This window comes from Saccostrea echinata, unplaced genomic scaffold (genome assembly GCF_033153115.1).
Source record: "Saccostrea echinata isolate AGI-Se365-2 ecotype Australia unplaced genomic scaffold, CSIRO_AGI_Sech_v1 ptg000061l, whole genome shotgun sequence".
Lineage (NCBI taxonomy): Eukaryota > Metazoa > Mollusca > Bivalvia > Ostreida > Ostreidae > Saccostrea > Saccostrea echinata.
In genome coordinates this window covers 203,538-216,267 of record NW_026889810.1, presented here as the reverse complement: position 1 = coordinate 216,267, position 12,730 = coordinate 203,538, and the positions used below count along the sequence as shown (strand labels likewise).

Below are 12,730 nucleotides of genomic sequence, written 5' to 3'. Positions count from 1 at the left end.
ATTCACAATATGATAAAAGAAATGAAGGCAAGTTTCCTTTGGATAATGGACAGTCATACTTGCACAATCTTAAGAAAAAAATTAATGTCACAACATATTATCAACTTTAAGAGCCTATCCTAAAACATATCAAGATGTGGACAGCGTTATATGGCGAGATGGGTGTATAAAAATTCATATATGATAGTAATTCCAACATTAAGAGGGCTGGGTGGTTTTGGCCATTTTCACACTATACTGATCTCCTTTAGAAGAAGAGCTCCATATAAAAATATACAAAAATGATCAAATTTTAAAACTAAAATGTATGAAATTTTTGTTTGCCAAATGATAGTTGACAGCTTAAGATATATCTAAAAAATTAAGTTATATCTGATGGTTAATTTGTTGACCCCCCAGCCTCCTTAAATTTCAATGCCTTTGTATGGCTTAGTTTAAGAACATAGTTTCATTGAATTAGACAAAAAATGAATTACAGAGCAAATATTTCTCTTGGTATATATCTATGCTTTAAAAATTTTGACAGCTTTCCTCAACAGATGGAATATTCCTTTATTTGATTGGCACATTCGGAGTAGCAGTACAGATGGCTACAATCCAAGATAACACAATCCATATGTTTAATGGACTTTTGAGCTTGAATACTGTACGTTATCTCCATATATTTCATTTCTCTTAACAAATTGTAGACTCTCGAAATGGCACATCCAAGTCATCTGTAAATACAAAAATTCAATTTAAAGAGATAAATTATCTTTAAATATACATTTTAAAGTCTAGCATCAACAAACACTAGTTTTATGCACAAAGAAAATTTTTGTGACACATCCGCTTTTTTTTTTTTAATTTCGTCAGGAAATGTAAGAATTGAAATATTGATAATAATGTACTTTTTCATTGTTTCAATAAGGGCATTAAACATTGCCATTTTTTCAGTGTGCATTTTTTCTCACTGCTCCATTTCCTTCTTGTATCTCTCCTCTTGTTTCTGCTCACATGTGCTTAAAAACTCAATAACTTCTGATGACTGTGTTTGTTGCTTTTTCTTTTGACTTGTACATGATGATGAAGCTGTACTATTCTCTACATCGGAATCTGATTCATGCTTTCTCTTACAAGGAGTGGGTTGGATTTCTTCAGAAGTTTTATCTGTTGATGTTGAAGCACTAGACAGAAGACACATTGGAGTAACTGCATAGTCTTTGCCAAGGATATCCTCCATTTTATAGAAGAATGGAAAGTCCTTCTTGACATTTCCTGAAAAATGAATACACATACTATTTTGTGCTATCAATGAAAAAAAATGCATTTCTCAATGATAATTGATGATAAAATTTTACAATTCCCATATTTTCTCTACACATCAGGCTTGCCATTATGGTCCTTGGTCTTTTTGTACAAGCAAACAAGGGTCTTCCACCGGCCACTCACTTGCATCTCCGACTATCTATAACCTTGTTCTCTCAGCTTCCCTGAGAGTTTTGACCACTGAGCTACTTTTCTCAGTCTACACCAGTTTCAAGGGCATTTTTATGGTTCTTATACTCTTTTAGTAGCAAGAGTGTTGGGGATTTAGACCAAAACCCATCCCCCTCTCTATTTTCTGTAGTGGCAGGAATATCGGGTTAGTCATCGGTTTCTCCCTGTACATCAGTGATTTCAGATGTGACAGGCCCTTTAACATTTATGATCATAATTATCTTAAAGGTACAAGTTTCACTATGCTAAGGAACTGTATGAAAGGGTAAATTTGAAAATCTCCGTATCATAAACATGACAGATCTTTGACTTCAATTTTATTTCAGTTGGTAGTCTGATTAAACAATTCGATAAGGAAATAAACCCCTTAATAGACTAAAAATGCCTTTAGTATGATTGTCTTTCATTGTCTTGGAAAACTTAAAAAATTCATTGACTTTTTAACATAAATGGGCAAAACTTGAATTAAAAAAAAATTGAAAAGAAAGCCTGTCAAAGTTTTGAATTTTAACCGAGAACAGTGCATAAAAAGATCTCATTTAAAAGTCATTCTCAGTCATACTTACCATTCTTACAGCAAAAATGCCCATGTCCGAGAAGAACAGTTGGCACTCTTCACATTGAACAAGACTCCTCCTCTTCATATGAGGCGTTTTGTTCACTTCATCCGAGGACTCTGTCCCAACCAATCTGATTAAAATCAGCTGTTCTGATACGCTACCGCTTACGAACATCTGAATCAACTCGTTTGGAGGTCACGTCCGAACGACCTTTCCACAAGCCAATCAAATTGCCGCTGGCGAGATTCGTCTAATGGAAGATTTCCCATGATTCTTCGCGTTAATGTTTACGATAACAAAGATGGCTGCTCAGTCGAGTGGCATGGCTACTCCCAGAAAAACGTTAAGTCTGGGGAATATATGCATTATATGTGGATTTTCTTTTATTCACACGTTTATAGACTCAAATGGGAAAGAGATTACACAGAAGTTTTTCGATAAAAAGTTTAAATTAACAGAAGAACGAAAAAAAATTATCAATAGTTCGCTTGGGGTTGAGGTCTGTGATCCTGTTGTGAAACAGGTGTATGTCAGAAGTGTTTCCGGACCGTTGAGAGGCTCAGTAAAATGGAAAAAGAAGTATCCGAACTGAAATGTAAATTAAAATACTCAGCAGAGAACGTAAAAGAGAATTTTTTACTTTCTCTTCCGTCACCGAAACGTTCGGTGATAACTAAAAGAATGTTACGTAGCCCTATTATTCGGCAACCGACCAAGAAAGTGGCCTCCCTCCTACCAATTACTTGTGTTCAGCCCATCAGTATTCTACCCTTCTCTGACCTTACAAATAGAGGAGGACTACCTGTCGCCAAGCAAGTAAAGCCACCAGTCCGGAGATCACTCGGAACTTCCTTCACCAATAGGCCTAGTGAAACTCATACAACCTTACAAGGAGAAGTAGAGATATGCTGTACATTGAATTTTTATCCTTTACGTTACACACTTTTTTGGTATTCAATCATTTTCTTTACAATTTAGGTAACAATATGATCATACGGTTACGTCTTGATCATGATTATTAAAATTCACATTAGATGGGCGACATTAGATGTGAGACTTCAGTAACATTTTGTTTTGTCCAATGAACAGTGAAAAATTTAGACCTATATATCAATTGATGTCACACATCTGATCATATTGTTCTACAGTGTTCCTCAATTTATATGAATTGTTTTCTATTACTGTTTCCAAGTAGTTTAAAAGATGTGCAAGTGTAACAGGCAATAGTATGAATTGACAAATACTATAAAAACTATAAGTGATAATTCACTTGTTAAAATAAGGCCCCAGTTACAGTCTGACAGACATAGTTTCCTCCCTGTTACACTTCACTTGATTTTTTTAACTATTTCATATATTTTTTGTTACTGTTGTTAAATCATGTTAATATTTATTGTTTTGCATGCTATACTTGTTATCTTCAAAATTTCAGGTTCATTTATTTTTAATATTTGGTTCAGATGACCACACTGGAAGAGGATCAGGTAATTACATTAATATATAATTATACATATTTATTTACCTGATTACATGTTGTTAAAGCATTTCAAATTGAAGATCTTGGGAGCATGAAAATCTACCATTCTCTCCTAAAGTTAAGCAGTTCTAATGAATTACCAACAAAAATTATGTTATAAATTCAAGTCTGGATAATCTTGTAAAATAATTCTAACAAGGTTGGTACATTCATATACTTCATGCAAGGCATATTTGGCATGTTTCATAAGGGAAACTGGCCAACTGCGCAACCACATATATCTATTCTGACAGTTACATGTACTTATTTAATTCAAAATTTTTTAAAAAAACTTTTGTGTTTCTGACATTTATCATTAAGAATGGCCACACTAGCTTCAAATATTTCTTATTTTTCAAATATAATTTTACATATAAAAATATTTATCATGATCTATAATGTTCAGTTCAGTAATGATTGATTTTGTAAGTAATCAAAACTGTTAATGCATTGATTTTTGCATGCATATATGTTGTGTACACATTTAATGTAAACTGCTTTTCTTGGATAAATTAGATGACAATATCCTATCCAAGTGGAAAGAGGACAGCCCTAATTGTGAATGAGATTCATCAGAAATTATGCAAAGCTATTTTTAAATCACTTAATGTTGAAAAAACTGTGCTGGAAGTGCTGACCCTCTCCAACCCAGATGATGTTGCGACTGCAGCAGCTAAGGTTGTACAGAGTCCAAAGAAATTTGCAGAAGGAATTCAGGGTCAATCTTACAGAAAAAGGACCATGACAGCTTGATGTCTTTCACATGGGATAAATTTCATAAGGAATTGGAACTTAGAGCCCCCAATGTTTTGAAAGTGATCATTGCAGTTGTATGTGATGTACCAGTAGCACCAACAGAAAAGAAATTCATGCACATTTTACACACAGTTGCAACTGGATGGCATGGTCGTAGTCAGGAAATGTCTTGGCTGCATTACTGCATTGCATTTATGCTTGTCCATGGTGGATGTACCCAAAGGATAATATATTTGATAATACAGCAAAGCACCAGAGACAAACAATTTTGATTTGCTATAAACATAAATTATTATATCGGTTAGTTCACAAAAAGTTTAAAAACAACGGAAATCACTGGGCTGTGAATTCATTATAAGGTTGTTTGCTATAATCATGTTTTACTGTGACAATAATGATATTAACTGAATCAAGCATGAACTATTAAATTATTTCTTTTATGCAATGCCACCAATATATGTCATTTCCTTCTAGGATATCCAAAGGCTAGCCAAAATTGGTCTTTGTGTCAGCCCTGGATCTGTACACAACAAATTAGCATCCTGGATTGATAAACTGGATGAAGAAATTATTCAGTTAAGGAAGGAATGGGCTGAGGGAGGGCATGTGAAGTACCAGTTGGTTGGAGACAACTGGGACAAGAACATTATCCCAGCCTTTAGGTATTAGATGTTCTTAACTTTAAGTATTCTTTAATTAATATTTTTGTTAAATTTACACAGAAAAGCCACAACAGGTGTTCCTTTCAGTAGTTTTTGTCACTATAGGTGACACCTGGAAAGAATACAGGCATTGGGTGAAGGTTTTTCAGACTACGTCAACATTTTTTTAATACCATGTCTTATTTTCAGGACATCGCAACAGAAAACTTTATCTCTTCACCTGTTCAATATAGTTGTGGTGGTAGATAGGATAATCCCTACTTGTGCACCCATGGGAAATGGAGAAGACCAGGAAACAGACACATCAATAGATAAAGAGAAATTTATTCCGTCGATCGAGGAGCAGGGTATGTTAATGGATGAACTGATTTTCCTCTTTGCGAGCTCAGTGATCCAGAATGTTCCTCAGATGAAAGTAGAATTTGAAAAAATTTATCGTGTACATCTCACCCATCAGTATAGTGCACAAGCAGGAGAAAAAACAAAACAGGTACTATTTTTGATGATACTTTTTATAAAGGAATGTACATCATCATGGATAATTTGTATATTGTTCTAACTTCTATTTTCAGTATCCATTAGGATTATTTGACACCAATGAAACAAAAACAGCTGATATGATACAGCTACTTAGGGATATGCAATCTAAATATGTTCCATTCCAAAATGGTGAAATATTAGAATCTGTTTTTTTTTTGGTGGTAAGACATATGTTTTCATATTTCCTATAAAATTTTTGAAAAACACTGTAATTTTATTAATGAAATTTTGTTTTATTGAATTGTTAAACTACTTGCATAATTTGAAAGTTTTACTAGACCAAGATTGTGATATTACAGGGAAATTTGATGAACTATTTTCTTCTTAAGGTGATAGACTAACAGATGAACGTGTACAAGGTGCGCAACAATCCGTTCTGAATGGGGAGACAGCTGAATCAAGACTTGAAGGATTTATCTCTAAAATAGAAGATTTTCACCGTCTCGTGAATTTCTTGGAGGTACATGTACTTGCTACTGTACATTACAAGATTATTAAACATTTATTGACTCAAGCATTAATTGAAGCATGATAATGTGGGTCTGACCTTTTACAGATTTGAGACTAAATAATAGTAAACTGTGTTTAAATTGTAGATTTCTATCTATAGACAATTTTTAAAGGTGTTACAAAAACTTGCTTTTATGTTTTATGATTGCCTACCATTCAGAACTGAATATTGAAAGTGTAAATGTACAATCTATCTGCTTTAATGTAGGCCTTCATTTTTTTTTTGTATCAGATATATTAACAGAGACTGTCCCAATCAATTTTTGGGAGATCTGCATCACTGAAACAAGTTAAGTTCTATGTTGTTTTTAAAGTTACTTAATCAGTTTTCATTTTCATTCAGGCAATCTGCAAACTCACCTATAGCACAGGGTCAGGAGGTGATAGGGGGACTGCTTACTACTTTAGAAATTTATTAAATTCCACAAATGTAAAGGGAGAAGTTAGAAATGCTTATCGGCCATACAAATTTCTCTACTATACCATTTTGGATGCAATGTGCTGTCTCTTGTTTTTCCAAAAGTTTGACAAGACTGCTGATGAAGAAATTCCAATGCCAGATAACTTTCAAAACTTCTCATCTGATGAAAAGATTGGTTGGCTGAATGGAATATGTCAGGAGATTTTGCAAGAATACTTCTTTGGGTCACAAACAGACATTATGAGAGACCTTTGAGATATCATAACAGACATTGCTCATCCTGAAAATTATTATCTTTCCAATCTTGAAAATGGAAGAGTACATTGCCATTTCTGTCCAAAATCATACACATGTGTTGGTTCTCTGAAAGTGCATGAAGAAAAAATTCATGGAGCAAAAACACCTGAGACAAAAAAATCAATTGAAAAAGTGAAAGATGAAGTGGGAAGTTATTGTCAACTGCTATTTAAACTTGCTATGCTTCACAAGAATTTAGACTCAGCAGTTGACATGGCTGATGGACACCGTAGTGTGAGGTCAGCAAAATATGAGCTACCAATCTATGTTAAAACAAACAAAACTAAGTATGCTATTGGATCAATCCATCTTTTCTTTAACAGAAGGTATATTGGATAATGAACAAAAGGAAAGGCTTATTGCCAATAGGTGTGTAAACTTACAAGGCGGGAAAAACAATAACATTGCCCTAGATGAATATGTCGAGTTATTAAACAGGGACAGTAAAATTGTTTGTTCTGGTTACCAAACAAAAGAGAGTATCCTGCGACACTCAAAAGAGTTTCCTCACATTGTAAATTTTGTAAAGCATTTTGATACATTTTGTAGTGTTGCGGCCAGAAAAGGATTTCACAATCTTCCATCTTACGAACAAGATGTGCAAAAAATTTTGATTGAATTACAAGACATTAATGCATTTTCATTTGTAGATGGAAGGAAGTTAAAATGCAAGTCTTTGTGTACAAACAAAAACATATTTGATGATTGTTTTAAAGGGTTTGCTACTCGTGTACATAGACACACACCTCTTGTTGCATTCCATCGTTTGAGAAACAAAACTGTTTAGGTACAACTTACTGGGATATTTTCGCCCCGTGTTATTTTCGCCTTTTCACACTTGCTAACAATTTTGCCCCGTTTTAATTTCCCCCATTCACAGTTATACTTTTTCTTTGAATTCGTCCCTTCTTAAATTTGCCCACTTGTGTCTAGGGCGAAAGGGGCGAAAATAAAACTGGGGTGAAAATTTCCCTATATACAGTACTTTCAGTAGATTATGTGACCACACTATGCTATAAAACGAGAAACAGTTTTTTTGTGTAATGATACATGATATTCTATATACTTTATTTTGTTATCCATAAACATCTTGGGAGTTATCCATTCATTCTGACTTAATTGCAATTCTTTAAAGTTTTATATGTAATTTTTATAAGGATACCATATTTTACATGTATTACATAAGCATTAGAAATTTGTATTAATCAATACTTTCATTTTTGATAATTTTTTCCTTGGTATAAATGACTATTTATACAACAAAGATTTCTCAATGTCCCAAAAATATGTTTCATTGGTGTATAAAGGGTCCTTATATATCCGTTATGGCCATAAACCATTAATTTTTTTTTATGTACAGATCTATTTTAGAAATGTGTACAATTACAAAATCTCATATGAAGCCATAATGTATGCAATATTTATGTATGCAAGTTCTCGAGTACAGATTCAAGAAATGTTAAACACTTTTAGAATTGTTTAAAAAATAGAATTTATTTTGGACCTTTTTCCTTTTGAACAATTCTTAATAATAACTAAAAAAAAAAAGATTATGATAAGTTTTGTGTTACAATAGTCAAAATTGTAAAATAAAGATGAGATATCTATCAGATTGTTGTTTCTATATTGTAAAGCTAAAGGGTTTTCCAATTACTAGTATCTAAAGCTGCATGATTAAAAAATGGTGAATATTAAGGACACATGCTACACACACAAAAAATTATGCATAGATCGATTTTGGTTTTAAATGAAGGTCATATCATCTGTCTCTAAATAGTATAATTTTTTAAGGTCTTTTACAATGTTCCAATTTTTTATTTTACCAGTGCTTTTTTAAAAATCACTATTGGAAATTATTGAGGTACTTTGAAGGAAAAATAAACCTTTTTTTGGTAATTTTTTTTTTCAATAATACAAACATATATTTTTTAAGTTTATCTGTAACTCTTGTCCTTAAGTGTAGAAAATATATTAAGTAAACACAAAAATGAAACAGTACAAAAGTTATTGTTTTATTCTGGTTCAGTGTTCACTGTCACCTTAACTTGTAGACAGTTCAAGAAAGTGTCCGAGCCTTCTCCTTTGTACATTCACACTCATTGTAACACCCCCCCCCCTTTTGCATTCTACAAGCCTGATTTAATACATAACACATATCTTAGCAATTCTTTGTACTTAATCGGAAAAATGAGTGTCAAGGTTGTCTTCCTCGCGAGAACTATAATAGCATTCAGTGTCTGATGAATTCTGATCACTAAAGTCACTTAATTCCTCAATATCAACGTTGAAAAGTTTTTCCAAAGGATTCAAATCACAAGATCCACAGTCACATTTGTCAGCACACAGATCACAGCATGAATGTGATCTTGTCTTTTTCTTTTGTTCTGAAAGTTCACCTTCTGATAGAAATGGTGCCAACATTGATAAACGTCTACATTCTGTTGTTGTGAAAAAGTCCTTCACCTCACTATCAACTGATCTCAGATGATAAGAATTGTGTAGCAAAAGTGCTACAGCTTCCATCCCATCACGACCCACTCTCCCAATTTCCTGCACAATGTCAACAATGCTTTTTGGGGCACCATATAGGATGACATTTGAATATTTAAGTATGTCTTCTCCCATGCCTAATGCACTTGTGGCTATCACAAGTCTTGTTGTGCTTTCTTCGTCTGAAAGTTCATTCAAAATTTCTGTTTTGATGTCCTCAGGTGTCTCTGAATGAAACATCTGCACCTCGGCACACTGTGGAAGTTCTGCAATAATGTAGGAATACAGGTTGGAAGCATCCTTAATGGAACTGCAGTAGAGAATGGTCCGTGGTAAAGTTTTGTCGCACAATGCATCAATTACCCAAACCATAGCCATTTCAGTTATGTTCGGGATCTTTTTCACTACAAGTTTGAAATTTTCTTTATTTGGCGAAATTCTGATTTCAGTGGTGTCTGCTTGCAGTTCAAGGATTTTTGACACTCTTTTCGAAATTTTTTTCGTACATGTAGCACTTAGAGCAAGAATAGATCCCTTTGGATGAATCGACCGCAGTTCTCCAATATGTGAAAACCATTTTCGAAATGCTTGTTTGCCTTCCTCTTCCCCCTAAAATTTAAAACACATATTACCTGTATTTTGTGCGATCTCTGGTTAATCTGTCTACCATTTTCAATTTCTAAAGAATGTTCACTTACTCTGAATTTGAAATTAATTGTCTGGTTTTAAAACATTCTAATAATAGGTGTTCTTTAATTTAAATTTCAGTTTTTTTTTATACATGCATAATAAGAATGTTTATGCTTACCAGGTTGAAATTGTATGGAATTCATCCACAACTATAGTGGACACATTAAATTTCTCTAGTCTGGTACGGAAAGTTTTATCACCTACAAGATATTCTGGTGAGGCAAACAGGTAGTCAAAGCTGCGTGTATCTATTTTGTCATTATCCTGACTGCCACCTATAGAGAAAAAAAAATGATTTATTAAATTGTATTAAAATTTAATTCCATTTTATTTGTAAAAATTATGTTTTCATGAGCAATTGAAATGGATCATCATTGTGTTCTTGCTCATATTAAATAATTTTTATGTTTTAAAACATGGCCCAGTAGATATCATTTAAATATGTCATAAGTCAAGGAGTATGGTTCATCAAATTTATGCACCTGGGGGTATCAAATAACTTACGTTTTGAGATTGTAACACAGACAGAACAAATTACCATACTTGGCCTAGGGCTATGGGGAGGATTGGGGTCTCATATAGATCTACATGTACATGTACAGTTGTACTAAAGAGTAAAGTGAAAATAGCTCAATGTTCCCTCATTAACTAAAGTTTAAAAACCGTCAACAAACCTTTGTAAACAGCGTTATGCCCGGGATACTGTTTAACCTTTCGCACTGCTCACGCATTAAGGCAATTAATGGAGAGCATACGATGACTTTACTGTTGTCGTCGGTGTTCATTTCTCTTCTTACAGGGATCAACATCTGGTACGGCAATGATTTACCGTAACCTGTGGGCAATACTGCTATGCAGTCCTCTCCTTTTAAAAGCAAATTTAAGATCTGTTTCTGCTCTTCCTTTATGTTTGTGATGTTAAACAACTTTAACACTTTTTTAATCGAATCCGCCGCCATTTTCTGTCTTCTCCCGATACTGATTAAGAAACGTGCATTTTCATTGGTCCAAAAGGTCATGACCTGGTTTTTAAATATTTAGATTTTCAGGTCGTTCGGACGTGACCTCCAAACGAGTTGATTCAGATGTTCGTGAGCGGTAGCGTATCAGAACAGCTGATTTTAATCAGATTGCTGTCCCAACAATTGTCATATCAGGAAAGGCACCTGTAGCAACATAAAAAAGATTAACTTATTAGACTACATAAATGTAATAACTTTATATAGTTTATTTAATTCATGTGCATGTGTTTATTGTAGTCAGGTGGGAGTTTCAGAGATGCCTTGAACTGTTGAAATCCTCACTGGCCAGCTGGTCGAAGGTGGAAAAACAATTAGAAACGGGGGAGGGGGCTGAACCCCCTAATTGACTACTTCTGAATGTATATATATATATATATATATATATATATATATATATATATATATATATATATATATTTATTTATATATATATACATATATCATTATAACGGTACAATTTGTACTGACTTTGCATTATTTCGGTCAACAAAAATAAATCTATGCTTACCGGAAAATTGTCTAAATGACCAGTTTAACGAATGTTCTTTTTTCTGCATCGAAGGGAATATCATATTGCAACGGGAGCAAGAATGTATGCGATATATCGTTTGATGATTTTCCGCCATTTTGATTCCGTCTGCACCACCTATCTGGCAGGAACTGTTCCAACGGTACCAGAGCAGCGATTCCGATCCGCTCGTTTGGAATTCCGTTAATTCTCCCTGGAGGAACTGCCAGTCGAGTAAGCCCATGGTAGTTTATATCTTAGTCTTTCAAACGCTTAAGATTTAAGGAATTTCCCCAGTTCTATAAGGTCCCGCACAAGCAAATAATTTCACTACATGTATTTATATAGCTTTAATTAAATAAATTAATTAACTAGACTCTCAGCAGATAAATCATGAAAGAGAAAATAAAAATTAATGCTGAGAAAAAATTTGAGATCAGAAAAAATACGCCTTTTGCGGCTTTTAAGAAAGAAAATCGAGAGTAAACATATCTACCCCAAAATACACGTGGGTTTCACATTTTGACAAACAGCCTACACACCATCTAGGAAGTTGCATCATGTGCACCTAAAAAAAGAGTTCCCTTTAATTCAGTGGCTCAATTCTGCTTAAGATATGATATCCCTAGTACATGAGTCCAAAATTAATACTGTAGGCCTAAAAAAAAGCTGCCGAAAATGAAAAAAAGAAAAAGAAATTGTCTTTCTCTATATATAGAACTATAATTGAAATGCAAATCCTTTAAATTATTGAAAAGTAAAAACTTCGAATGGTGAAGTTGGCCTCCATATTGCACAGGACATCGTTAAAGAGGACATAAGCATGACAAAAACGTGTCATGTTTAGATTTCACGAGTACGGTAAAAACCAATTATGACGTCACACGTAAGCTAAATAAGCGAAATAAGATATACCTGCATAAGATTTCTGTCATCAGCCATGCGAAAATAATTTTTGTGTTCCCCGTTTCTCAAAAATATTTCATCATATACTGATTATGACCTGTTTTTACATAATAATACTGCCCCTGTATTCACCGAGTATGATCTTGCTGTACTAACAGATCGTGTATGACGTCATAGACTTGTTGGACGCGCAGTTTAGGGAAACAGTGGAGTGGATCAATCTTTTCATAATTTGTACATGTTTAAAAGAATATTAAAACTTTTTTTTATATAATTAAAGTAAAAAATATTGTTAAAAATTTACACAAGAACCGATGCTTAACACGTTTTGCACTTATATTATCAGAGACTATGACGTAGTTAAACAGAGTCA

At 33.6% G+C, this 12,730-nt stretch overlaps 4 protein-coding genes across 5 annotated transcripts; 2 read left to right on the top strand and 2 right to left on the bottom strand.

The window, feature by feature from the left end:
- Positions 1 to 949: 949 nt before the first annotated feature.
- On the bottom strand, positions 950 to 1,222 carry LOC133175134 (uncharacterized). Its single transcript, XM_061310259.1, has one exon. The coding sequence runs from the start codon at positions 1,220 to 1,222 to the stop codon at positions 950 to 952; it is 273 nt and encodes a 90-aa protein (XP_061166243.1).
- Positions 1,223 to 2,174: 952 nt separating this feature from the next.
- LOC133175140 (uncharacterized) lies at positions 2,175 to 3,029 on the top strand. Its single transcript, XM_061310264.1, has 3 exons — positions 2,175 to 2,521; positions 2,563 to 2,936; positions 3,018 to 3,029. Exons 1-3 carry the CDS (start codon positions 2,323 to 2,325, stop codon positions 3,027 to 3,029), a joined length of 585 nt encoding a protein of 194 aa, XP_061166248.1. The 5' UTR covers positions 2,175 to 2,322.
- A 1,429-nt stretch (positions 3,030 to 4,458) lies between these two features.
- LOC133175139 (uncharacterized) lies at positions 4,459 to 5,791 on the top strand. Its single transcript, XM_061310262.1, has 5 exons — positions 4,459 to 4,524; positions 4,786 to 4,973; positions 5,163 to 5,463; positions 5,546 to 5,674; positions 5,783 to 5,791. The coding sequence occupies exons 1-5, from the start codon at positions 4,459 to 4,461 to the stop codon at positions 5,789 to 5,791; spliced, it is 693 nt and encodes a 230-aa protein (XP_061166246.1).
- Positions 5,792 to 8,910: 3,119 nt separating this feature from the next.
- LOC133175133 (ATP-dependent helicase wrn-1-like) lies at positions 8,911 to 9,830 on the bottom strand. 2 transcript variants are annotated; one of them, XM_061310258.1, is made up of 2 exons: positions 9,595 to 9,830; positions 8,911 to 9,497 (listed from the first exon to the last, which is right to left on the bottom strand). In XM_061310258.1, the coding sequence occupies exon 2, from the start codon at positions 9,469 to 9,471 to the stop codon at positions 8,917 to 8,919; it is 555 nt and encodes a 184-aa protein (XP_061166242.1). In that variant the 5' UTR covers positions 9,472 to 9,497; positions 9,595 to 9,830; the 3' UTR covers positions 8,911 to 8,916. The 2 variants fall into 2 exon arrangements, with proteins under 2 accessions (XP_061166242.1, XP_061166241.1); XM_061310257.1 differs by having other exon boundaries at positions 8,911 to 9,830.
- Between the last annotated feature and the right edge of the window lie 2,900 nt (positions 9,831 to 12,730).

What these genes read in the sequence shown, in the direction of transcription:
- LOC133175134 (XM_061310259.1), bottom strand. Translation starts at nt 1,222, where the DNA reads ATGGAGGATATCCTTGGCAAAGACTATGCAGTTACTCCAATGTGTCTT.
- LOC133175140 (XM_061310264.1), top strand. Translation starts at nt 2,323, where the DNA reads ATGTTTACGATAACAAAGATGGCTGCTCAGTCGAGTGGCATGGCTACT. An exon ending in ACGAAAAAAAATTATCAATA is followed by an intron (nt 2,522 to 2,562) that starts GTTCGCTTGGGG and finishes GTTGTGAAACAG; the next exon opens with GTGTATGTCAGAAGTGTTTC.
- LOC133175139 (XM_061310262.1), top strand. Translation starts at nt 4,459, where the DNA reads ATGGTCGTAGTCAGGAAATGTCTTGGCTGCATTACTGCATTGCATTTA. An exon ending in TATGCTTGTCCATGGTGGAT is followed by an intron (nt 4,525 to 4,785) that starts GTACCCAAAGGA and finishes ATTTCCTTCTAG; the next exon opens with GATATCCAAAGGCTAGCCAA. An exon ending in CAGGAGAAAAAACAAAACAG is followed by an intron (nt 5,464 to 5,545) that starts GTACTATTTTTG and finishes TTCTATTTTCAG; the next exon opens with TATCCATTAGGATTATTTGA.
- LOC133175133 (XM_061310257.1), bottom strand. Translation starts at nt 9,609, where the DNA reads ATGGCTATGGTTTGGGTAATTGATGCATTGTGCGACAAAACTTTACCA.